This window comes from Lactuca serriola, chromosome 9 (genome assembly GCF_051521515.1).
Source record: "Lactuca serriola cultivar US96UC23 chromosome 9, Lser_US96UC23_V15, whole genome shotgun sequence".
NCBI classification, from domain to species: domain Eukaryota; kingdom Viridiplantae; phylum Streptophyta; class Magnoliopsida; order Asterales; family Asteraceae; genus Lactuca; species Lactuca serriola.
The window spans coordinates 28,979,809-29,004,793 of NC_136416.1; the positions used below are offsets into that span (position 1 = coordinate 28,979,809).

A 24,985-nucleotide genomic window follows, 5' to 3' on the forward strand; every position below is an offset into this window, starting at 1 on the left:
CCACACTTGGAAGTGAACCGGAAGATGTGAATGCAATGGGCGGATATCAAGGTCAACCAAGACCCCTGGGATTTCAAAACAATTTCAACCCAAATTGGAGGAATAACCAAAACAACCCTTATCCACCAAAGCAAAATCCACCAAATCTTTTGATAAGACCCCAACATCTACAATACCAATCCCAAAACCTCCATATCCACAAAATTATTATAACCCTCCAAATTATCAACTACCTCCACAACAAGGCCAATCAAGTGGTACCCATCAAATGAGCCTTCAAGAACTTGTCACTTCTCTTGCTCAAAGCCAAACCCAATTTCAACAAGAAACCAAGAATACTTTCTCCAACATTCAAGCACAAATTGGAGACTTGGCAACCGCTCTCAACAAGATAGAACAAAAGGGTAAACTTCCATCACAAACCGAGAAGAACCCCAATGTGAGTGCCATCACCTTGCGAAGTGGGAAAACACTTGGAGAAAGCAACCCTAAAAGAGTTTCAAGAGAAGAAGAAGATGAGGTTATTGTTATTGAGCCTTCGAAGGTTGAAGCTACTCCAAAGGAACCGGTTGTGCCAAACGTTGATCAACCTGACTCTTCCAACAAACCCATCAAACCATTGGTCATACCACCTCCCTTCCCTTCCCGGTTAGCCTTTTCCAAGAAGATAGAGGAAGAAAATGAATTATTTGAAACTTTTCGCAAGGTCCAAATCAACATTCCACTATTGAATGCTATTAAGCAAATTCCAAGTTATGCAAAATTTCTCAAGGATTTATGCACCAAGAAAAGAAAATTCAAGGCAAATGAAAAGATTCAAGTCAATGCAAATGTGTCTGCGGTTATCCAAAAGAAGTTACCTCCCAAATGCAAGGATCCGGGAATATTTGCTATCCCTTGTACCATTGGTGATTTGCATGTCGAAAGTGCTATGTTAGATCTTGGAGCCTCAATCAATGTGATGCCATATTCAGTTTTTCAATCTCTCAATGTTGGACCTTTGGAAGAAATGGGAGTCATCATTCAATTAGCAGACAAGTCAAGTGTGTCTCCAAGAGGAGTGTTGGAGGATGTGTTAGTACAAGTTATCAACTTGTTTTTCCGGCGGATTTTTATGTCATTGATCTTGAAGAGAAGACTCCTTCCAAATCATCAATGATCCTCCTTGGAAGACCTTTCATGCATACCGCTCACACAATCATTGATGTCCATAAAGGAAAGATAACTATGGAGTTTGATGGAGAAACCATTCACTTCAACATCTTTGAAGGAATGAGCTACCCTAGTAACATTTCTCCATTGTATTGGGTTGATGTGATTGAGCCAATAAACAGGATAAGCCCTAATGTATGCACAGACAAGATAATCATGGAAGATGATTGTAATCCTAAGAGGGAACCTCAAAGAAGATTGGATCCTCCAATGATGGAAGTGGTGAAGAAGAAGATAATTAAAAGGTTCAAAAGGTGCAAAGAGAAGAAAAAAGGCATTTCATGACAAGCACATAACCCAAAAACACTTTATTCCGGGTCAAAAAGTTCTTCTTTATCATTCACGCTTAAAGCTATTCCCGGGAAAATTGCGATCTCGATGGCATGGACCTTTTATTGTTATAAAAATGTTTGATCCTAGTGTGGTTGAAATCAAGAGTTTGGAAACAAACCAAATCTTCAAAGTGAATAGGCACCATTTGAAACTATTTTATGAAGGCTTTGATACGGGAGAATTCGACAACGTAACAATGGAAACTACGATTTACGAAGGTTGACGGAAGCGGAGCTATGTCTTGGCAAAGACGTTAAATAAATGCATTGTGAATAAATAATCTCCGCTTGAAGTTTTGGGTGTTTCTAAACTTGAATTTGGCCTAAAAATAAGCATATAGAAGTCTTCTAGTGATTTTGGTGAAGTTTGAAAAATTCCAAAAATTTGACTTTTGCGCGGGTGCCCGCGCAGACTTTGCGCGACCGACCCCAGCCGTGCAGGTCCCGAGTTCCAAATTACACCAACATGGGGTGCTTTCTGATTGTTGCGCGCGGGTGCCCGCGCAGCCGTTGCGCGACCGACCCCCAGCCGCGCAGATTCCGAGTTCCAAATTACCCCAACATGGGATGTATTCTGATATGTGCGCGCGGGTGCCCCCCACCCGCACAAAGTTAGCGAGGGTACCCGCGCAAATATGTCATTTCATAAGAAAATTTCAAGTCATTTCATATGCGTCCTTTGTGTGACCAAGCTTTCATCCATGTGTATTTAGGCGGCCAAGAACTCCATCCAAGCATCATTCTGCAACCCATGTGTTGCTTCCATACCGTCCACACGTGCCTCCTCCACCTTGATCCCGGTACGATCCTTCCTTACTCTCATCCCAAGCATTGAGGATAATGCTTCATTTTAAGCTTGGGGTGAGGTATTTCTTATCTTTTGTTTTTATTGCATTTAGGTTATATATAGTTGCATTTAGAGTAAGTCATTTAGGTCATTCATAAAAATTGCATAAAAACTTCAAAAAAAATTCCATATTTTATTTCTTTCTTTTCTAATTTTCATACTTTTTAGATGCATTCTAGTTTAAGTTCATGCATTTTTGTTCTCTCTTGTCTTCTCATCCCTACAGATACTATAGCGCCGAGTCATAAGTATTGAATCATAGATTGGTCCCGGGTCTTGATATGGAATTCCTTGTATTTGATAAATGGGACACGTTTTGAGCCTAACAGACCACTTTGAGACCGCTTGTGTGGGGGTCAGATGCAGGTAGCTTGATTGGGTCTAGGTGCGGAGGGATGTGGTTGGTCATGCCAATGTGTGCGAGCAAAGACTAGCCCGGTAAGGTATTTTGAAGACATTGAAGACTCGCATCTTGGCTTTGGGGGGAGTACCCCTTAGTACTACCGAGTCTCGTCCGAGCCTTGCTTAGTTAGATTCTCACCGCCTTTTTAGGATAGGTTATCATTTTTCTAGGGGTCTAGAGTAGATAGCTAGATAGATTTTGTTTATCACACCTTGCATTGAGTTGCTTGATGAACTTTGAAGTGGGTCCCCCAATTCACATCTTTTGGGACCAAGTCTTTTCGGTAACATCCATTTTTGAGTCATTCCCCACCCTTTTTAGTTGATCTTGGCACATTGTCAATGATCATTAGGTGTTCATATTAGCCTCTATCTACCACTCAATTTTCACTATTGGAGTCCTATGTTACTTGGTGAAATTCCTTAGACCTTCCAAGAAGCAACACAAAGAATGAAGAAATTTGAAAAAGTGAAGACAATAAGAGCCTATTAAAGATGATTCAAGAAAAGCAACAAAAGCAAAGAAGAAAAATGAAGAAAAAGAGCAACACAAAAAGAAGAACAAGATTCCAAGTTTAAGATTTATGTTATATATCTAGTTTGCAAAAAAAAAAAAAAAAAAAAAAAAAAAAAAAAAAAAAAAAAAACAGCAAATGTGATTGAAGACCCAATAACAGAAGTTCAAGATTGAAGATTTAGGTTGTTAGGTTTAGATTTAGGTTAAGTAGAGTTTTTATTATTTTATTTTATTTTTGATTTTTGGTGAGAAAAGGCCCCGACGATGAGACGGTTGACTGTAAATGACAGTACAAGGGAGAAGCCTCTGAAACCGGATGTTTGCCCGGAGGCCATGCTGCAAAACCCTATTTCGTTATTATACACTTTGGCCTGACAAATATAGGAATCATAGTGTGTGAAGAGGCGCCTTTCCTTCGTGCACTATGGTCTACATTGGAGATTTAAAGTGCCCCCACTGGGCGCATCTCTATTTCCTTTGTCTTGCACACCGCGACCGCATCCAGTCGTGATCTATTCGCCCATCAAGTGGTTGAGAATGTGGTTTATGGTAGGGGTGAGCATTTGGACCGGCCCGGACCGAATCGGACCGGACCGACTCTTGGACCAGACCGGTTATGGAGAATTTTGTGGACCATGGACCGGACCGGATGAGTCGTGTTTGTGTCCGTGTCCGGGTCCAGGTCCGGGTTTTTCGGTTTTTGGACCCGTTTGGACCGGTACAACTTTAATTGCATAGAGTATAATAAGTAATCTACATTGATGTATAATATTATAACTTGCAAAATTAATATGTTTGCGTTTCATGCCTAACTAATCTACATTGATGTATAATATTATAACTTGCAATTTACAAAAATTAATTTTCCAAATAAAAGCAACTAACATATAAATCAAGTTCACCAACAAAAGTTAAACAATTTTAAGACAAACATACAAAAGTATTACCGTAACAACAAAAATCATAGTGTAAACTTTAAAATCAATCAAACTAACAAATTTCATAAACTCATAATCTAATCTTTCATTGGCCTCTTCCCCATATCATTGTCATCCATATGTAACATATTTAAAGCTTGTGCAATCTCTACATAAACACAAATGTAAATGTTGTTAGTATGTAATAAAAAGTAATAATTGTATAAAAAAAGAATAAAGATTGTAATTTTTTTACCCAAAGCTATATCATCATCGTTCAAGATGTCACCAACGTTGTCAACTATCGGATTTGTAAACTTTATCACCCAATCTTGGGTGCATAACCAAGCTTCAACTATCAATGTCGATAAACTATTTTGATACTCACTTACAACTCTACCACAAGTGCTAAACGCGGACTTGGAATTATAGTATAAAATAATACTAAAAAGCTGAAATATTTCAGCTTTGATAGCTCTACTTTGAAGAATTGTAACTCAATGAATATAATACCAAAATAAACAAAATTATAGTCTAAATTCATCTACAAATTGTAAACTAAATGTTGGAAAAAACCGTAGGTCAATCCGACTTAAAACGAATGAGTTATGGGTGTTTAAAAAACGTCACAGATTATAAAATCTTGCTAAAAAGCTGAATTTTTTCAACTTTGATAGCTCTAGTTTAAAGGATTGTAGCTCAGTGAATATAATACCAAAATAAACAAAATTATAGTCTAAACTCATCTACAAACTGTAAACTAAATGTTGGAAAAAATCGGAGGTCAATCCGACTTAAAACGAATGAGTTATGGGTGTTTAAAAAACATCATAGCTTACAAAATGTTGTTGAAAAGCTGAATTTTTTTCAGCTTTGATAGCTCTACTTTGAAGGATTGTAACACGGTGAATATAATACCAAAATAAACAAAATTATAGTCTAAATTCATCTACAAATTGTAAACTAAATGTTGGAAAAAACCGCAGGTCAATCCGACTTAAAACGAATGAGTTATGTGCGTTTAAAAAACATCACAAAAATCTTAATCATGTCCAACCGGTTCTAAACCCGGTAAAAACCGGACCGGACCGGCGAGAAATCTTAGAACCGAGAACCGGCCCGGGGGTCCAAAAAAACGGTCCGGTCCACCGGTCCAAATGCTCACCCCTAGTTTATGGTTCTAAAGCGGGGAACATTTTGAAGATGCGTAGGGTCCATTGAAGGACTAATTCTGACCATGTTGACTGATGTTGACCAAGTTCTATGGTATCTTTCTTTTTCCTTTTTAGATAGTTTATCCCGAGCTCATTTTTAGTCTTGTTATAACTTGAGGACAAGTTAGGTTTAAGCTTGGGGTGATTTGATAGCTTATTTTATTTCCTTATTTTTATTAGTTTATTTTAGATTTTTAGATCTTTTTATCATTAATGCATTGTATTTTATTTATTTTTCTTTAGTATGGATCGTACCGGGTGCTTGTTATGTTGCATGAGATATTTTGTAGGTTTTTCGGTGCTTGTTGCGGTTGCGGGTTGATTGGAGACGGTCTTAGTGGGCTCCCGAGGCATTATTGGGCTTGGCGGAATCAAAGAGGAAGAATTGGGCTTTGAAAGTTATTGGCGTGGATTATTTGGGCTTGTGAAGATGGATCATAAAATTCTAATTTTGGGCTTGGAGTATCCATTTGGTGGCTAAATGATGATTGGTGCATTTCAAATTACATGGACAAGGGAGGAGGGACAAAAGGAATCTTTGGTAGTGGAAGGGTGGAGTGGCTTGGTGGACCAATAGCATTACAGCAACATTTACGCGGGTGAAATTTTCGTCGCGCGGGTACCCGTGCAACTGCCCAGTTTGGGCATTTTGGTCATTTGGCTTGCCATAACCCTTGGGGATCAGATCTAGAAGCTCATTCACGATTTTCCACCATTGGAGACCTACAAGAGGCGATTTTGGGAGCTAGAAATCATTTCCTTTCATCTTTCCAAATCTTAGGTAGTTCCTTTATGCAATTAGATTATTGTTCTTGTTACTTTGTTGCCATGAGTGGCTAATACTTTTATTTGGTTGACTTTGGCTGAAAACCAATGAATGTTTGTGGGTTTTGAAGGATTTATGTTGATTATCAATTTATTCCATGTTTATTATTCTAGTTTGCAATTCTTATGCTTAATTGATGCTTTGATCATGAGCTTAGTGTTTGATTGAGAAATGGTTGATTTATTTCATTGATTTTGCATTGGATCATTGAATTTATCTAGAACAAAGTCTTTATGATGGTAGAAACCATCTCTAGCTTATGAATCATAACTCCTTTATGGTTGTGTAAGCATTTGACATCCTCTAGGAATTGGGGATTCCTTCATTCTTAAGGCTAATTGATTTCTTGGGATTAATTGCTTCAATTGGCCCTTGATCTCAATTAAGAAGGTGTGTTGTGGGCTTCCCCAACCTCCATACTACCTATGAGGAATCTTGGCATATCATGCTTCATGATTGCTATAACCAATTTGGGATGAAGGATAAGCTTTGCATTAGATCCTAATGATAAACACACAAATGTTCATTGTGTTGAATTGCTTTAGTTAACCAATTATTTCCAACCTTTGAGCATCTCATCAACTTGCTTAATTGCAAGGTTCTTAGTTATTTAAATATTTTAGTTTTCAAGTAATCAAACAACCCCCCCCCCCCCTTTTGTTTAATTGTAGTTAGTTCGATTAATTTCACTAGTTCTATTTAATTGCATTGGTAATTAAATACAACCATTTCCCCCAGGATCGATATCCCTCTTTGCCATTATATTACGTTTATTTAGCAATCAAAGGGTGTAATTTGCTTGGCGGGCTTGAAATCCTACCAGGAAGGATGGAAGGAAGCCGATCTTTGGAAGGATCCAGATGAAGCGGTGACCATGGTCAAGGAGTTAAACCCATCCTGGTTAGGCACTATTCCTAAGAAGTGCTCTCCTTTAATATATATATATATATATATATATATATATATATAAGAATACGACAGTTTTCCATTGCTAGCGTATTCACGATCCATTTCTTTTGTCCTTTATTGTAATACTAGGCGAATCCACGCGCGTTTCACGAAAATAGAATTATATAGTTAAAATAATAACTTTTTACCAAATTATTATTTAATATTTCTACTTTGAAACAAAATGTTAGTAGTAAAGCAAACATATAGTTACCATATTAGTTTTATTAAACGTTATAGTTTAATTTTTAAGTCATTGTGATATATACAACTATTTGATAATTTTATAAACCGTTTAAAATTGTGTAAATTATATATCAAATGAATGATAATATAAAGGGTAACAAAACGTATGAACAAAAATATGAACTGCAACTTTTAAAAACATAAAAATAGAAAAACATCTATTATAACATTTGTATTAAAAAGATATATATACAACAAATAATAAAAAATATGAAAAATAAACACTATAACTTTTAATAAAATAAAAACACTAAAACATCCATTATAACATTTATATTAACTCTTCATATTTAAATCACAAATCTCTTCAAATACATTAATGTTTTTAATGAGCAAAACTTTACAACCTTATAAAAAAAAATAAAAATAAAAGTTATTAGTGATTACTAATTAATAATCATAATTTAAAAACTCTTGAATTGTAACTAATAAATATACATAAATTAGAAAACTTTTGAGTTGTAGTGTGAAGTTCAAATGAATGCGGTACTTGGAAATGTGTATTTATTATTATTATTATTATTATTATTATTATTATTATTATATTCGTCTAAATAATTGATTTTGATGCATCTTTTAAATATTGTCTTTTAAATATGTTGTGTAGGATAACCCAACAAAAAAATAATAGAAAATAAACATAATTAGAATAGAAAAACTACAATTAAATAAATAAGAGCATTGGGTGGTTGAATATATAAATAAAGATGTTACATAAACATACATTTAAATCAAAAGAAAAAACTAATATTCATCAACTTTGCTCAAACAAAAAAAAAAACCTATATCCGTTTTCTGAATCTTCTTTCTTTATTTAACGCCATTCAATCGTAGAAACTTGATGACAATTCTTCACTAACCTGCAATCAAAATATTTTTTTTGAAAAAGAAGAATCAGAAAGATATTCCAAGCAAAACATTGATGTTTGGAGAGTCACATTCAAGATTGAGTAATACATACAAATCACATATAACGATTAAATGAGAAACTGAATATAAAGAAAGAATAAAAAAGCTTCATTTGTTTTGGTTGAAAGATATTCCAAGCAAAAAATTGATGTTATGACATCCTTCTTACATGTAAGATTTTACATAACACAAAAGACACATAATATTGACCTTTTTATAGTAAATTTTTCACTAAATGCTAATTAAACATAATATAAGTTATAAAACTTTTGAGTGTTAAATCATAATTAAGAAAACTTTTGAGTTGCATTAGTTAAAAAAGGGGGTTTCAAATGAATGTGGTTTGAGAAAGTTAAAAAATTGGGGTTTCAAATGCATGAGATTCAAAAAAAAATGTTAGGTTTAGAAGTATGTATGATAATAGTTCTTCCTTTAGCTTTTTAACCTAAATTATTTCACGATGGCCTCATGAAATAAATGCACGTGGTTTTTGTTTTTTATTAAAAACATGAAAAAATTTGTTTAATTTAAATAATTTATTTTGAAAACTTATTAAATCTAAAATGGTTTTGCAGTTTAAAATTGTTTTAATTAAAACCTATTGAAAATTTGATTGTATGCTAATTTATTTGTAATACTAAGGGGTTGTTTGGCAAAAAAATTTATTGCTTATTAGCTTGTAACTTATTAGCTTATTAGCTTATAAGCTAATAAGTAAGTGTGGGATAGCTTATGAAAAAATGACTTATTAAACATTTCTCACTGGAATAAGTTATTTTTCATCGAAACACTTTTTTAACTTATAGTGGTGTGGAACCACTAATAAGCTAATAATTTTTTAAAAGCTTAGCCAAACACCCTCTAAATTTTATAAATGACGGCTATACAAAATCAAAGCGTTAAATTTAAAGCTTACAACTCATTATTTGAAACAACCTCTAGGTACAAGTTGGATATGGTCAAACCTAACCGGTACCGCCACTAGATATATTTTTAGGCGATGATCAAACCTAAGCCGGTAATTCACATGTTCCAAGTTGGATGACTTAATCGAGTCCTTGGTCAAACCTAATTATGAGACAATGATGTGGCTAAACATGTAGCAAACATTGTTTTATTGTCCAACGTCCCTTAAGATTGGTAGGTGTGGGCAACGCCCACACCGACGTTTTTGAGAAAAAGAAGAAAAACAGCGTGAATAGAAGGTGATGGTGGTAACGGGAAGTACGTACATGCGTATAACGCTTAATAACGGGGAAGGGGGACGGTGTTTGCGTGTTATAACGCCCAATAACGCCCCAAGGGGCATTGTCCATACTCAGCAGACTAAGAATCGAAGATTTGAATAGAGATGCAATTAATGATTGATATCTACCAATAAAACTTATTGGTGTGTGTAATCAGTAAAGCACAAATAAATGATGCCAATCATACCCTTTATAAAATTATGTTTTTAGTAATATATAAGGGTTATTAATTATATATAAAATATTAGAATGCATGGTTATAACTTTGTTGTATGACATATCTTACTTTGAGGATAGTTATCGAGTACATGAAAAAGTTATCCACTCTTAAAAACCTGCTTCAATTACCACCAATTGATAGAGCACACGACCATTGACATCTAACATATACTAGAAAGTTTGATGAGCAGTACGAGAGCTTTGCCTTCATAATTTCTTGCATCGACCATGGAATCACAAATAAAGTAAAATGATATGTTGGCGGATCCAGGATAAAAGTAAAGGGGTATCCCCGACAAGTAAAGGGGTATCCCGGGTTAAAAAAAGTCGTCTAATACACAATAAGAAAAAAAAAATCCAAACAAAAATATGCAATTTTTTGAGGGGTATCTCGGGCTACCTCGGGATATATACTAGATCATGAAATAGCTAAAGAAAAAGGTTCAAAAGTATAGTAAAAAAGTTCTTGAATAAATAGGAGAATTTCATGTCATAGTTGTATATGATGCAATTGGTTGAACAAAACACACTTGCTTAGTTAAGAAAGAGGTCACGTTCGAAGGAAGAAGGAAAAAAGCTTCATAAACTTAAAAAGAAAAAGGAAATCCATGCAAAAGATGTTTATTGCTACCATTATTAAAAAAATTGGTAACTAGAAGATGAATTGTCCTAAATACTTCTCTAAGTTAAAAGACAAAAAGGTTGAATCATCGTAATATATATATATATATATATATATATATATATATATATATATATATATATATATATATATATATATATACTACTTTATAATGTATATATAATAGGAAGGCCAAAGGTTTTAAGACTAAAGTCTTAAAACAAGGAGCTTAAATCTTAACTTTTTATTTTACATCCAATGATCTATAATCATAATCCTTATGAACAAGAAATAACCAATCAAAAACAAACACACATATGCTAACACAAATCACACCATATAAAAAGAGCACCATACGGTTACTTTAACTTACAAAACCATTTGTTTCTTTTTCTTTAAACTCCTACTTTTCTAATAAGAAAATTTACAAACAACACCAACGATATGATGCCGACACTACTAGTGTACCTCCGTCGAACTACCAATATCGCAACCAACCAATCCTCTCGGACACTTCAACCGTCGCACCAACACCACCTACGGCGCTGCACTAACGAGTTTGCCACCTCTGTCTTCACTACCGCTGCACTACCGACGCTGCCTTCCATCCTTCTTGCATCACAGTAGAAATGACGAAGATCTTTCTCTAGTTGTATGTAACCATGTATATCTTTTTGCGTTTGTGAACCTTTAAATAGTGAGCAATTGCAGGTCCATATTTTTAGTTATAGGTCTTGTGTTTTTATGGATCTGGATGTCAGAAACGTGTTCATCTGAGATTTTTTTTTTTTTTTTTTTACTTTTCTTAAGCTTTCATTCCGATTTATTTGTTGTGTCTTCATGTTTTGCTTTTGATTAACACCATTTTTTTATTTCACCTACAATGTATCACAGTGGAAATGAAGAAGATAAAATGATGGGAGATGATTCAAATGTTGTGAGTATTTAAGATAAAATGGTGGGAGAAGATTCCAAAGCATCGGGTGTTTTAGTTATTGTAATTCAGTTTAAGGTATGTAATAATATAGTTGAAGGTCTATGTCTATGCGTAGTTAAAATTAAAAGTGGGATGTAATAATATTCACCAATACACTATATTGTTAAAGTTATATAGATCTTGCAAACTACAATGTTACAGCTATATAGATCTTTCAAAGTACAAAGTGTGATTTTTTTTCAAACGACGTGAGACGCCATTACATTCTTAGACATGTTACTTAAGCTAGCTAAGTAGTAATGGTGAGGTTTTTATTCAAACGCATGTTGTGTCAATTACTAAAAAAGTTTGGCATATTATTTACTTGATGTTCACATGGTCACCATAAAAAGAGAAGATCAAAGCATCGCTTAAAAATCTTAGAGTGTGACAACTGAAACATAGGCTCATGTAGCCTATTAAAGCGTTTTTATACATTGGGAACGTAAAGTAGTATAAATGTTTTCGTATTAGGGAGGGTTAATGACATAGAAAGGTAACGTACTTTGGGTTTGTCAACATTAAGGTAACAATGTGTTTTTCGTACATATTTGTCCATTGAACTTGTATGACATGTTCATATTTAGGTAATATGACCGGTAATATTAGGTTTAAGCTGATTTGGCACATTACATGGTATTAGTTTATGTTACATGGCATTAAATGATATTACGTGGCATTAAATGATATATATTACATGGCATTATACATACATTACGTGGTATATACACATAAACAACAAATGCCCCCGATTCCTTCATTCGTTCCCCGTTCCAACTATAGTGTTTCCGATTATGAAATTGACATTCCAAAAAAGCAATTGATGTATACCTGATGCTCTATGGATCGTGATTCCATTGATTCCGATACAGTTTCTAGAATCAATTGGGAGCATCGAACCAAAATTTGTAAAGTCACGACTAACGTGATTTTTATGTAACTGATGAAAAAATTGGATGACCCTCCCCTCTCGATTTCACATTATGTTATCAAGCCTATATTAGGCTTCCCTCCAATCCCATTTTTCATTTAATTATCTTAAACAAAACACAATTTTTCATTCAGTTACAAAATCATGGTATTTGGAAAGAAAAGAGGTGTTACCTTTGAGGAATTGTCGATTACAAAGGATTACAAAGGTTGGACTAACTACGTTTCTAAGATTCATTATTTATGTATTTTGAATGGATTTCGGAAAAAAAAAACTTAAGTCATTTCATCAACAAGGGGTATTTTGGTCTATTTTGTAATGTAACTATCCCTTGTGATAATCTGTGTAATTTGTGAACATGTGAATCTATGAACCTGTTTTAGCATCCTAATTTAATTCATTTCATCAACAAGTTTGCTCTTTATAATTTGTGAAAGTGGATTTAACAAGGTCACACACTCGAGCAACATATGGTCATTTTTACAGTATCTAAAGGCATTTAGCCTAGTCAGCAACATGGTGAGGTCAGATAACAGTGGTAGGGTGCATGAATTATAACCCTACAGGTGTATGCACATTTGTTGAATCTGTTTTAGCATCGTACTTTAACTCATTTAGTGATCAGGTTTCTTATACACACTAGATTTGGTGCAAATTCAGGGGCAATTTGGTCATCACAGACCTAATCCCACAGCAAGTGTAACTGTTTTGGTCATAACATATGTAAATGTTTCTTTTTTATTATATAGATGAAAGTAAGATACTAAACCAAGCTTCCATTAAGTCATAAAATACATTATAGTGGCTAATCTAGTTCAAATGTCAAAGTACAATCCCTACAAACTACTAACTACATTATTTCTTGTTAACAACCACTTCAAAAGATGATTACAAGTACACCTTTCATAGCTTCTTCTTCACTTTTTCAAAAGAATAATCAAACACGTCACAATAAAAACCATAAACAAAAACTTAACAGTAAACTGCTTCTTCTTCACTTCTTCCTGCTCTTTTATAAGTCTCGAAATGTCAGATTTCATAGCTTGAACATTTTCATCCGGTTCAACCCATTCCCAAAATGCACACCTTGATGTATCTGAATGGAAGCATACCAATAACAAATCGGAAACTTGTTACGATTGCAGGAGAAGTACCTTCTCAAATGGAAACGATTTTTCAGGAGAAGTATTTGTTCGATCTTAGCAACAGTTAGGGTGCGTTTGGTTGTGAAAAATTTTCCAGTTTTCTAGGAAAATTTTCCAAGAAAATCGGAAATTTCGAAAACGCGTTTGGTTCGTTCAGTTTTCCAAAGTATTCTAAGAAAATGAAAATTTTCAGTTTTCCAAATTGTATGTAAATTAGAAAAGTGATTTTTATAGTTTTCCAAAGTTTTTCAAATTTCTAAGATGGAAAATGAAAACTCCACCATTTCCAACCAAACGCGTTCTCATTGAAAATTGAAAATGAAAACTCAACCCTATTTTCTGAAAACATTTTCATAGAAAATGAAAACAGTTTTCTACAACCAAACGCACTCTTAATTTTTCAAAAAAAATCCCTCAAGATATAGCAAAGCTGAACACACTCGAGAATCTCAATCTTTCGCACACCAATTTCTCAATCCCAATTGATCTCTCATACAACCAATTGTCAGTCCCAATCGATATATTTGTATCTGAAAAAAGGATCCCCTCTTTGTACTGAAGGTGAATATGCCACGTAAGGATACCAAATCAACTTAAACCTAAGATTACCAGTCATATTCCTAAATTTGAACATGTCAAACAAGTTTAATCGGTAAATATATACGAAAAAAACATCGTTACCTTAATATGGACAAACCCTAAAATTTGTTATCTTTCAAGTTCATTAACCCTATTAGGAAAGGTAAAACCTGTTAAACTATTATCATTCATATTGTTTTACTCGAGAGTAATAATACCTTATCTTATTGACACACATAAGCCAGGAGGGGGACCTATTTAAAATTTTAAAGGTTGTTAGGTGGTTGTGAAGTTTTTATATATCTATTTATTTATTTTAACATGTGGAATGTTTAAACTGTATTTTTGTAAGTTGATTATGTGTTTTTCGTCCAATTTAATATCGTAACTAAAATGGTCTCCACATTTCTTGAGTTTATTATTATATTTGTTTTATGGTAACAATAATTAAATACATTTAACAATAAATAAATATATTAACAATAATTCCTTTTTTTTTTGTAATAAATTAAGTTACTTCATAAACGTTAACTACTTATAATTATATTGAAATTAAAAACATATACTAAACTAAATAAACCCGGAAACATATTTTTATCTAAAACCAAAACAACATAGTAGGTATATTGTAATGATATACATTTACATTATGAAACAGAAACATATTTTTATTTATAAGCCAAAATAATATTTTATTTTTAACATCAAACGAGCGAAATAAATAAATAAATAAATAAATAAATAAATAAATAAATATATATATATATATATATATATATATATATATATATATATATATATATATATATATATATATATATAGGGTGAGGTTCAATAGAGAACCATAATTAACCAAGGAACCAATTTTTTTTTTCAACTTTTAGAACTTATTTTTTATCGAAAAAAAAAAAACTAAAAATACAGAAATTCATAACTTTTAATCATTTTTCCAATGATATAAAATTCGATTTTTTTATGTCAAATTCATAATGTGAATCTTCGAAAATTCACAACATGAATCCGGATTCACACGGTGAATCCGAAAAATATTTTGCAGATTCACAATGTTAATATATGAATTTAGATATTTTTAGATTTTTTTTCGAAAAAGAATAAGCTCTAGAAATTGAAAAAAAAAAATTGGTTTCTTGAAGAATCCATAATTATGGTTCTCTATTGAACTTATATATATATATATATATATATATATATATATATATATATATATATATATATATATATGGAAGAGTTATATGGAAAATGAATGATTAGGGCAACACATATTTGAACCAATGAAAACATGACAACACATCACTTCCACAATACATTACTTGTGAATAAAAAATGGACACGTGTCATTTGATTATTGGTTCCGGTAGATGTTGCCCTAGTTATTTGTTTTCCATAGAACTCATTCCTATATATATATATATATATATATATATATATATATATATATATATATATATATAAGTTTTTTTTTTTTTTTTTTTGGGGGGTGGGGGGGGGGGGGGTGGGGGGGCTGAGTTAATAACAATTTGGTCGCCGATATCTCTTTTATTGTCCTTTCGAAGTTTAGTTTGTGAGGTTTAATTGCCAAATATATAAACTACTTTATATTTTAATAATATAAAACTATTTATATGTATATTTCTTTTGCTATATCTAAGCCAAATTCTTATTTAAAAGACATACGACCCAATACAAAAAAGTTAGGATGATTAATTAAATAACCATTTCATTATCGCCCATCAAAAACCAAAGAAAGCAACTTATTGAACTCTTATTTGAAAAATCAAAATACGAGTTAACTAAGGAGTGTTTTTTTCGACATGAATGAAACATATTAGGTACAAAGAAAAACTCCTTCCATCCCAAACTTATTGTCCATAAACAAAAAACACACAGATTAAGGAAACATTAATTACCATTAAATTTATATAATAAAATCACAGTTTTGTCTTTACTTTTGCATTTAATGTTTTATCAAATACTTAGTTAAGTAATAATAAGGTAGTATTTTGGTAAAAAATTTATTTATTTTTATAAGTGAACTATTATTTTGATACAAACCAAAAAGAATATATTGACTATAATTATGGGACAGAAAAAGTATATAAATAATTGTCTAAATACTTTACATAGGATGCAACTAATAGTTGTTGGAATCAACGAAAGAAAGGAACAAAAGGCCGATAGGTTTCGGCTAACTCACTAAACGAGAGCGAAACCACCTATGAGGCGAACAACATATTACACCCTATATTTGGTAAAACTGCAGTTGATAAAAGATTAATATAGACCGACGATATTTCTATGTTGTATTGTTTGTTTTTTAAATTTACTTTTATTTTTATCCTAAAACAACATGCTGAAAAAAAAATTATTGTCGCCTGAAACCAATCGCCAAAAAAATTATTCTCCACCGCTGCAACGCGCGGGTAGCCTACTAGTGTGTGTGTGTGTGTGTGTATATATATATATATATATATATATATATATATATATATATATATATATATATATATAAGTGTAGGTTTTTTTTATCTAATTCATGGATATTTGATACAAGTTATGGAACTTACCAATCTATGTTTATAGAAGTGTAGGCTTTTTTTTTTTATCTAATTGATGGATATTTTATACAAGTTATGGAACTTATATTTTTATAATGTGTGAGGATATAGAAGAACTGAAGAAAAGTGAATGGAACTTATATTTTAATAATGTGTGAGGATATAGAAGAACCGAAGAAAAGTGAAGCTAAATAGAGATGACTAATTAATTTGTTGGTAACAAAACACAACACCTATTGAAGCGATTGAAAGATTTGAGATGAAGTTACCAAGCGATCTTATTCTTACAATAAATGGTTGTTATTATGACATGAACATTAGTATATGAATTATTTCAGTTTTTCTTTTTGCCATGCAATGATCATGAATCTTCTTTTTAGTGATTGTGTTATTTTTTGTCACACTTGGTTATTCCAGGTAAATTTCTTCCTTATTTTTTTAAAAGCTTAAGTGTTTGAAAGGTTTAGTCCTATGCGGGGCGTGGGATAAGCTCATATGCAGTGCGTAAGAGGGAACCAATTTATCGGGGAGTAAACGATCTACACGAGGCGTAGACCATGTTACATGACACGTAGTTGCCTAGGACCAAAACCCTAATATTGGGGGGTTTGAGCCCTATTTAAAGGCTCTAACTCCCTTGAGGCTCTTCCATCACCAGCCTCCATCCTCCCAAACGGACCCTTTGAAACCTTAATCCCCATTGGTGTATTTTTGAGCCTTGAGAGTGTTTTGTGTTCACTTTTGAAGGAAGAAGAAGGTGGTGGAATCACTTGGAAGCTGAAATCAGTTTCGATTCAGAAGTTTCATTCCCTCAACCATATCTAGGAGGTATAAAGTTCCCACATTGATGTGTTCTTGTGCTAGATCTAGTTTTGCTTTAGGTTTTCATGCTTTTTTTATCCCCATAACCATGGTGCATTTGAGTATGAGTTACTCCAGACCATTGAAATATCATTTGAAGACGTTTTTAGGCTTGATAAGTCATAACAATGAGAGCTTGGTCACTCTCATTCAACCATGTGTGAGTATTGGAGCAGTGGGTGACTTTTTGGACTTTGGTTTTGATTTTGTGCCCTTGGTATGCATGCAAATATATAAAGTTGGAGACTTTATCCATTAAGGCGTCCATCTAATTTAGATCTAGAAGTTTGGTGGCTAAACCTTCTGTATTAAGAACATAATGATTACGTTAGGATTTCAAAGAGTACGCGTGACATCAATTTACTTACGCAGGGTGTAGCTCCATTTCCCCGTTTTTTCCACCTTAGGCTCTACGTAGGGCGTAGAGTTGTTACGTATGGCATAATCTGGCTGGATGTTGACTTTTGACTTTTGAACAAGTTTGAATTTAGGTTAAATGGAGTAATTTGAGTTGTAGATTGAGGCTTGGTCCCTATTTATTGTGTAGGTGACCTGTAGAGTTGGTATTTGGACCAATGTTCATTTCATCTATCTTTTAGACCTTGAGGCGAGTCTTCTTCATTGTACTCATGGGTTGAAGACACCAATGCCGACCCACTAGGTTGTGTTATGTATCTTAGTATATAGGATGTTGCTATGTTGTAGTGATCTGTAGAGTGGTAGGTCTGTAGGATTACCTGTACTTGTTGGTTATTGTTTTATATGTTGCATATGTTGACATAGTGTGGTTGGGTTGAGGTTTTACTGCTTTATGTGGTAAGTTAACAAACTCGAGAGCAATCCAGTCATAAGCTGAAGGCCGGGAGGGCAATCCAGACTTATGTTGTGGTCTCGGGAGCAATCCAGTCATAAGCTGAGGGTCAGGAGGTCAATCTAGTCTTACGTTGTGGGCCTAGTGTGTATGCATTATAAAGGTGTTGTTGTGTGTGGTACTTTGGGGGAACTCAATAAGCTTTGGCTTACAGTTGTTGGTTTTCTGGTTTCGGGTACATCAGATAATCAGGGGTAAGGCAAAAGCGTGATCGTACACATTCTCATGCTAATATACATTTTGAGGGATTTTGATACTCTGATTTTTATGACTATGTTCTGGAAACAATGTTTTGTATGACTTATGGTTTATGATAATGGTTTTAAAAAATAAAAACTTTTATCATGATTTTTGCGACGTTAAATTTTTGTTTATAAAACAACTTGTTTTATTTCAATAATATTTCTCATAATAGTAATTATGATCTTATATGCATAAGTATGTCTCATAACTAATGTTTCAAAACACGTTAGGCATTCCCAGGGCGGTCGACTAGCGCCTAACGAGTATTCTGTCTAGGCGGGGAGTACTCGGATTGGATAAACTATATGAAATCAATTTTAGAATATATATATATATATATATATATATATATATATATATATATATATAACAATTTTATTAAAAATGATGACAAAATAGATGAATATCAATAACAATTATACATCGTTTTCTAAAAAAAGTTGTAATTGATGAGTTTTTCCAATTTTGACCGATTGGAGCCGATGTTGACCGAATTCGACAAATTTTGACCAATTTCGAGTGTTTTGGTCGATTGTTAATTAAATGCCTCGCCCTTACCCAATTTTGATTAATCAACATCCTAGGCCAAGTTTTGCAACACTACTCATAACAAATCAATATATAAATACATTGAATTGTAGCATACAGAAAATCAAGGAAAAATTTTCATTTTTAAAATCATTCCAAACCCATAAGTTTTACAAAACAAGTTTCCAAAAGTCTCAATTATAAATCAGAGTTTCCCAAAATCATAAATCACATAAAATCTAGGATGACGTGTGCGATCAAGCCTTTGCCTTGCCCCTATCCTATGAAGTATCTGAAACCATAAAATCAAATTGTAAGACAAATCTTGGCGAGTTCCCCTAAGGTACCACACACAACCAAATAGATAAAAACATGAGTATATGAGCCTTCAGTTTGACTGCATAGCCTCACAGGGTCTACAACCTATCTGGACCGCTCTGCAGGCCATCGCCCTGATTGGACCGCCTCGCAGGGCGTACAACGTATCCAGACCGCCCTGGGGATCTTGTCCTTTAGCACAAAGCAGGACCGCCTCAACCTAACCACAATATGCATATGATTCGACCTAGATCCAAACCACTTGCCGTGAGAGATATCCAACGTTCTTTATGCCTGAGAGGTCACATAAGAAAAAAGACCCGTCAGCCATTTTCTGGGAGGGGGTCCCGGATAGACGCTCTGACGGTCAAGTTAGTATGCTGAGGATTATAGTGAGAATGAGAGATTGAGGAGTGGAATGATTTGCTTACCAGGACCAAGGTGAGGCCCTTTTATAGTGGAGATCTTCCTCGGTCCATACTAGGGACCGGTACTGCAGTCCCGACAGGATCTGTCGCTCTTATTGGGGAGCCCTGCTCCACATTCGTGTTCATCCTAGTAATTGGTCTAGGCAATTGTGCTCTGTCTGGACGCTTTTTTGCCTGGATCTGTTGTCTCCAAGCTATAACTAAAAGACAATATTCTGGTGAGGGTGAGCCTTCTATGTGGCCCTCGCGCCGGAGTCCGGGGTCGCTGGGTCGGCTCCCCATCGGAGGTGCCCTGTCGAGGCTCGCCTGTTTCGGGCCCGCTCTAAGGGGCGTGTCATCAAGTCCCCCAGTCCAGTAGTCATAGCAGATGCTACCTAGCTATGATGTTCTGGACTTAACTATTGGTACACGTTTCGTTGTCTCACTTGGTTGTCGCTTCATTTCCGACGATGTGACGTTTCGACGTGTGCGCGGCGGTTACATCATGTGTTAGAGATTTTCGCAGACCCCTCCTTTTTTTCCTTTTATTTCTCCTCCACTGTTTTCCCCCGTTCATTTCCCCTTCTGTCTTCTCAGCCTCTTCTCTTTTTCTCTTTTCCTTTCCGCCATGGTTGTCGTTCAAGGTTCAATCCCTAGTTCTTCTAAGTTCGTGACGCGTCAAGAGGCGTATGGTCTTACTTCGGCTGACGGGGTGGAATTTCCTGTCCCCGACTCTTTGATTTCCCGACCTCCTCCTGGAAAGGTGGGTGTTTACTTGAAGACTTTTGACGCTGGTCTTCATATTCCATTGACCGACTTTCAAGAGGAGATACTCCGCCATTGTGAGTGTAGTGTGTAGATACTAACTCCTAGCGTTGTTCACAAGGTGGTAGCTTTTGAGATGATATGCCATGCTAATGGCATCATGTTTGATTATTTCGTCTTCAAGTAATTCTTCCGGTTTGCTGCCACTAATGACAAGTATACTTTCTCCGCTCGTCGTGGGGGGCATAATCTTGTTATTGACACCAAGCCTCCCAAGAATTGGTAAGACCGGTGGTTGTGGGTTAATCGGGAGTTACTTGGCGGTGAGCATCCCCGGGCGATAATGCATTCGAATACTATTCCCATGTTGTTTCCTTATAACCAGGAGACTATGGATCTCCTGCGCTCTCTTCAGGTGGATGTTGACGTGATGTCAGAGGTGATCCTTCCTGGTATCGGGATGAGCCCTAACTGGCGGTCCCGAGGGGAAATGCCTGTGTTTTACACTATCTCAAAAGGTGAGTTGTTCTTTCTTTCTTTCTTCCTTCTTTTCTCCCCCTCCTCTTTTTTTTTCTCTTATATGTTTTGCTTGACAGGTGTCGAGTTCTCTGTTTCTATGGATTCTGTGCTACGGGGTCGCTATCAGGGGAAGCTGTTGCACTGTGCAGGGCCTCTGTATGAGACTTTGCCTCCTCCTTGCCGTTTGTCTGCTGTTATCCCGGTATCTCCTCGGCCCATAGGTAGTTCGATCCGCATCAAAAGGACGCCCTGGTTCACACCCTGTTGTTACTCCTCCGATTGTATCTCCTGGTCCTACTCGATCGGCTGTTGATAATGCGGTAGATAGTAAGGCCGGGATAGTGACCAGCACCCGCTAGTTTGCCGGAAAAAGGAAGGTCGTGTGGGTGATGAGTAGACCAGCGCCCAAGGGTAGTTCAGGGCCTATTGGCCGGTGGATGATGTAGCGTCGTGGTCTTATGCGCTTGTTATCTTCTCCTTCCTCCGACCGAGCGGATGTGTTAGTGATACCCGATGATGACGTTCAACAGTCTAAGGGTATTGAGAGGGCGTCTCATCAGCCCCTTGTTCCAATTCCAGTGAGGGTAGGTGTTAATCCTACATCTCCAAGGGGTAGCCCGGAGCAGTTGTTTCAAGGTTCCGCTTCCGCTAATCCTGTGTTCATCCCAGGGTGGAGTTTGCGACCTAATTCTCGGTTGTCTGTGCGTTATGCCGCTTTAGATTTTACTCTCCATGCTCTCCCTCCATCCACCTTAGACGACATGGACTCTATGAGTAATGCTATCTTGGCCTACAACCTTGCATACGACGCTGCGTAGGCTATGACATATTTAGTTGTCGGGTCCTGTCGTGTGCAACGGTTCGATGAGTTAGAACAGGTGCATTCTTCCCTGGTCGAGAGTGAAGCTAGCCTGAGAAGTAAGGTTGCGGATTTAAGTGCTATGGTTGTTTGTATGGAGGGTGAGAACATGTATTTGGTTTCAGGGAAGTCAGTGTTAGAGGATGTTCGTGGTGTTTTGGAGAGTCAAGTGGTGTCTTTGACCCAAGAAAATGAAGGTTTGATGATTCAAAATGAGAGCTTGGAGCAAGATGTTGTTGACCGTGAGTGGGAGGTAGAGGTGTTGAAGGTGAATTGCAGTTGGCTCCTCCAGGTGGGCCTTGTACATGTGATGGAAAAACTTCTTGAGCACCCTGAGTTCACCGGTGGTATTAGTCGCATTCGTCATGCTGCCTTTGTCGTTGGCGAAGAGTCGGGCTGGGCGAATTTGAAAGCCCAGGTTGATGCCGGGACATACGATCCCTCGACTAGCGACTCGCGGTCTAGTCATTCTTCGGTGTTGGATGATGCTTTACTGGCTTTCGCAACTATGGATTTCGCTAGTTTTCTTGGATTAGGTAATTTGGACATTGATGGGGTGAGAGCGCTGTGTACTTTTGATGATAGTGAGGAAGGTCTGGGTGAGTTGGGTTTAGGTACTGTTGGTGGTGACGGGGATGGTGTCGGTGGCGATGGTAATGGAGGTGGCGGTGGCATTGGTGCTGTTGGTGATAGCGATGGCAATGGTAATGGGGACGGCGGTGGCGTTGGTGTTGTTGGTGGTGGTGATGGTGATGGGGATGGCGGTGATGTTGATGTTGTTGGTGGTGGCGATAGTGATGGGGATGGTGGTGGTGTTGATGAAACTATCTAGAGCTACCCTTCTGGGGTGTGAAAAAAACCTTGTCGAACCTTTATGTTACTGTCTTTTGGTTATTTTATGGCCTCTGAGGCCTTTGTTTTGATGTTCTTAGTTTGCAGCCTCTAAGGCTTTGGTGTGTAAACAGACAATGTTCTATCTGTTGTGCTTCTTTTTTTATCGTACCCTCTATGTATGCTGGCCAATTGTTAGGCCTTCTTCTATGTTATGTGTTTTATGTTTGTGTGCTATATCTTGGATTCACTGAGTATCCTCTATGCTATGTGTGTTAGATGTGCTCACAACATTACATACTAACGACAATGCATGTTCTTTCATTTATGTATTTATGGTACATGGTTGCTTCGTACAATAATTTCCTATTGGACTTCTCTAAGAGTCCATCTATTGGTCCGGGTGATCAGTCCGGCCCTGGGATGTCTTCCCTATTTCTCTGATGTTCAGAGGTTCATGATTTTCCTTGAAGACTGTATGCCTTCGACTTCCCTTCTGTATAGGGTTCCGTCATTGCTTATACGTGGAACTTCCTTAAGTTCCTTGCATTCCATGTTCTGGGTGTCCGCCTCCCTTCCGTAGTTTCAATGTAGTAGGAGCCATTGCGGTGCGCCTCAATTACCTTGTATGGTCCTTCCCAGGTTTGACTTAACTTCCCCCGGGGTTGGGCGTGGCTGGCTTCGTTTTTTCGTAAAACATAGTCTCCTACTCGAAACGTCTTGTTTTTTACTCGCTGATTATAGTATCATTCTACTGCCTTCTTATAGGCGGCTTGGTGTATGCTTGAACGTTCACGTCGTTCTTCCAAGAGATCCAACTTTTCTTTTAGGCCTTCGTTGTTTCCTATTCCCCACAATACTCCGTGCGTATCGATCCTATCATTATTTCTGCTGGTAGCATCGCTTCGGCTCCATAGGCTAGGTAGAATGGTGTCTCTTTCGTGCTGGTTCGCGGTATGGTTCGATATGACCAGAGAACCTCCGGCAGTTTGTCCACCTAGTTGCCTTTTGCTTTGCCCAACCGTTTCTTGATTCATTGTACCAGTGTTCTATTAGACACCTCTGTTTGCCCGTTGGCCTGAGGGTGCGCCATGGATGTGATACCCTTTTCTTTGCACCAGTCTCTAAAGGGGTTTTCAGCAAATTGCAGGCCATTATCGCTGATCAAGACTATTGGTATCCCAAATATTGTCATGATGTTTCTCCATACAAACTTGATTACTTGTTTCCCATTGATGCACGCCATTGGCTCTGCTTCTATCCACTTTGTAAAGTAGTCGACCGCCATAATTAAGAATTTTACTTTCCCCAGTGCATCTGGAAAAGGGCCGACTATGTCGATTCCCCATTGGTAGAAAGGCCAGGGGCTAACTATGCTTGTTAGCTTTGATGGCGGAACTTCTTGTGTTGGTAAGAAATTCTGGCACTGCACGCAGGTCCACGTTAGCTCCACCGCGTCTTGGAGTATATCTGGCCGGTAGAGGCCCATGCATAATACCTTGCCTATAAGCGCTCTTTCTCCCTCGTGAGCACCCGCCGTCCTTGCGTGGGCTTCCTTTAGGTCCAACTTTCTTGCTGCGCCATCTATGCACTTGAGCCATGGAGCCGTATGGCCCTTCTGTTGGATTAATGTCTAAGTCCATAACTATAATTGGTAAGACTTGACCCGACCCGTCATGGTCCATTTGGGTTGCATGACATCATGCATTTGGATAGACTATAATGAGAGAAATAACACTTAAGGTTTGTTAATATATTATAAGTTCTAATATATTAATAAGATTATTTAATTAGTATTGATCAAGAATTAATCTAGGATTAATTAAGTGATCAAAAGAAAACTAATTAAATATATGGATTGATTGTGTAAATCATCCATACTTGTATAGTGGGCTAAGATTCCATGGATTATCAAGTTGGCCTATAACCCATAGGATGCTCCATGGTGTATTTGAACCCATGGATCCAAGGAAATGGAAAGCCATGACAATTAGGGTTTACCCTAATTGTGACACTATATAAAGATCATATTGTTGGGAAAAATCGGCCACTATGTGAGGAGAGAAAGGGCTAGCCGATTTTATGAAGTGTTCCAATTTCTCTCAAATCATTCCATGT

General features: G+C 36.1%; 2 protein-coding genes across 2 annotated transcripts; one reads left to right on the top strand and one right to left on the bottom strand.

Moving 5' to 3' along the window:
* The first annotated feature begins 268 nt into the window (after window positions 1-268).
* On the top strand, window positions 269-1,159 carry LOC145075478 (uncharacterized). The gene has a single exon (XM_079021713.1). The coding sequence runs from the start codon at window positions 269-271 to the stop codon at window positions 1,157-1,159; it is 891 nt and encodes a 296-aa protein (XP_078877839.1).
* A 22,741-nt stretch (window positions 1,160-23,900) lies between these two features.
* On the bottom strand, window positions 23,901-24,356 carry LOC145075479 (uncharacterized). The gene has a single exon (XM_079021714.1). The coding sequence runs from the start codon at window positions 24,354-24,356 to the stop codon at window positions 23,901-23,903; it is 456 nt and encodes a 151-aa protein (XP_078877840.1).
* Between the last annotated feature and the right edge of the window lie 629 nt (window positions 24,357-24,985).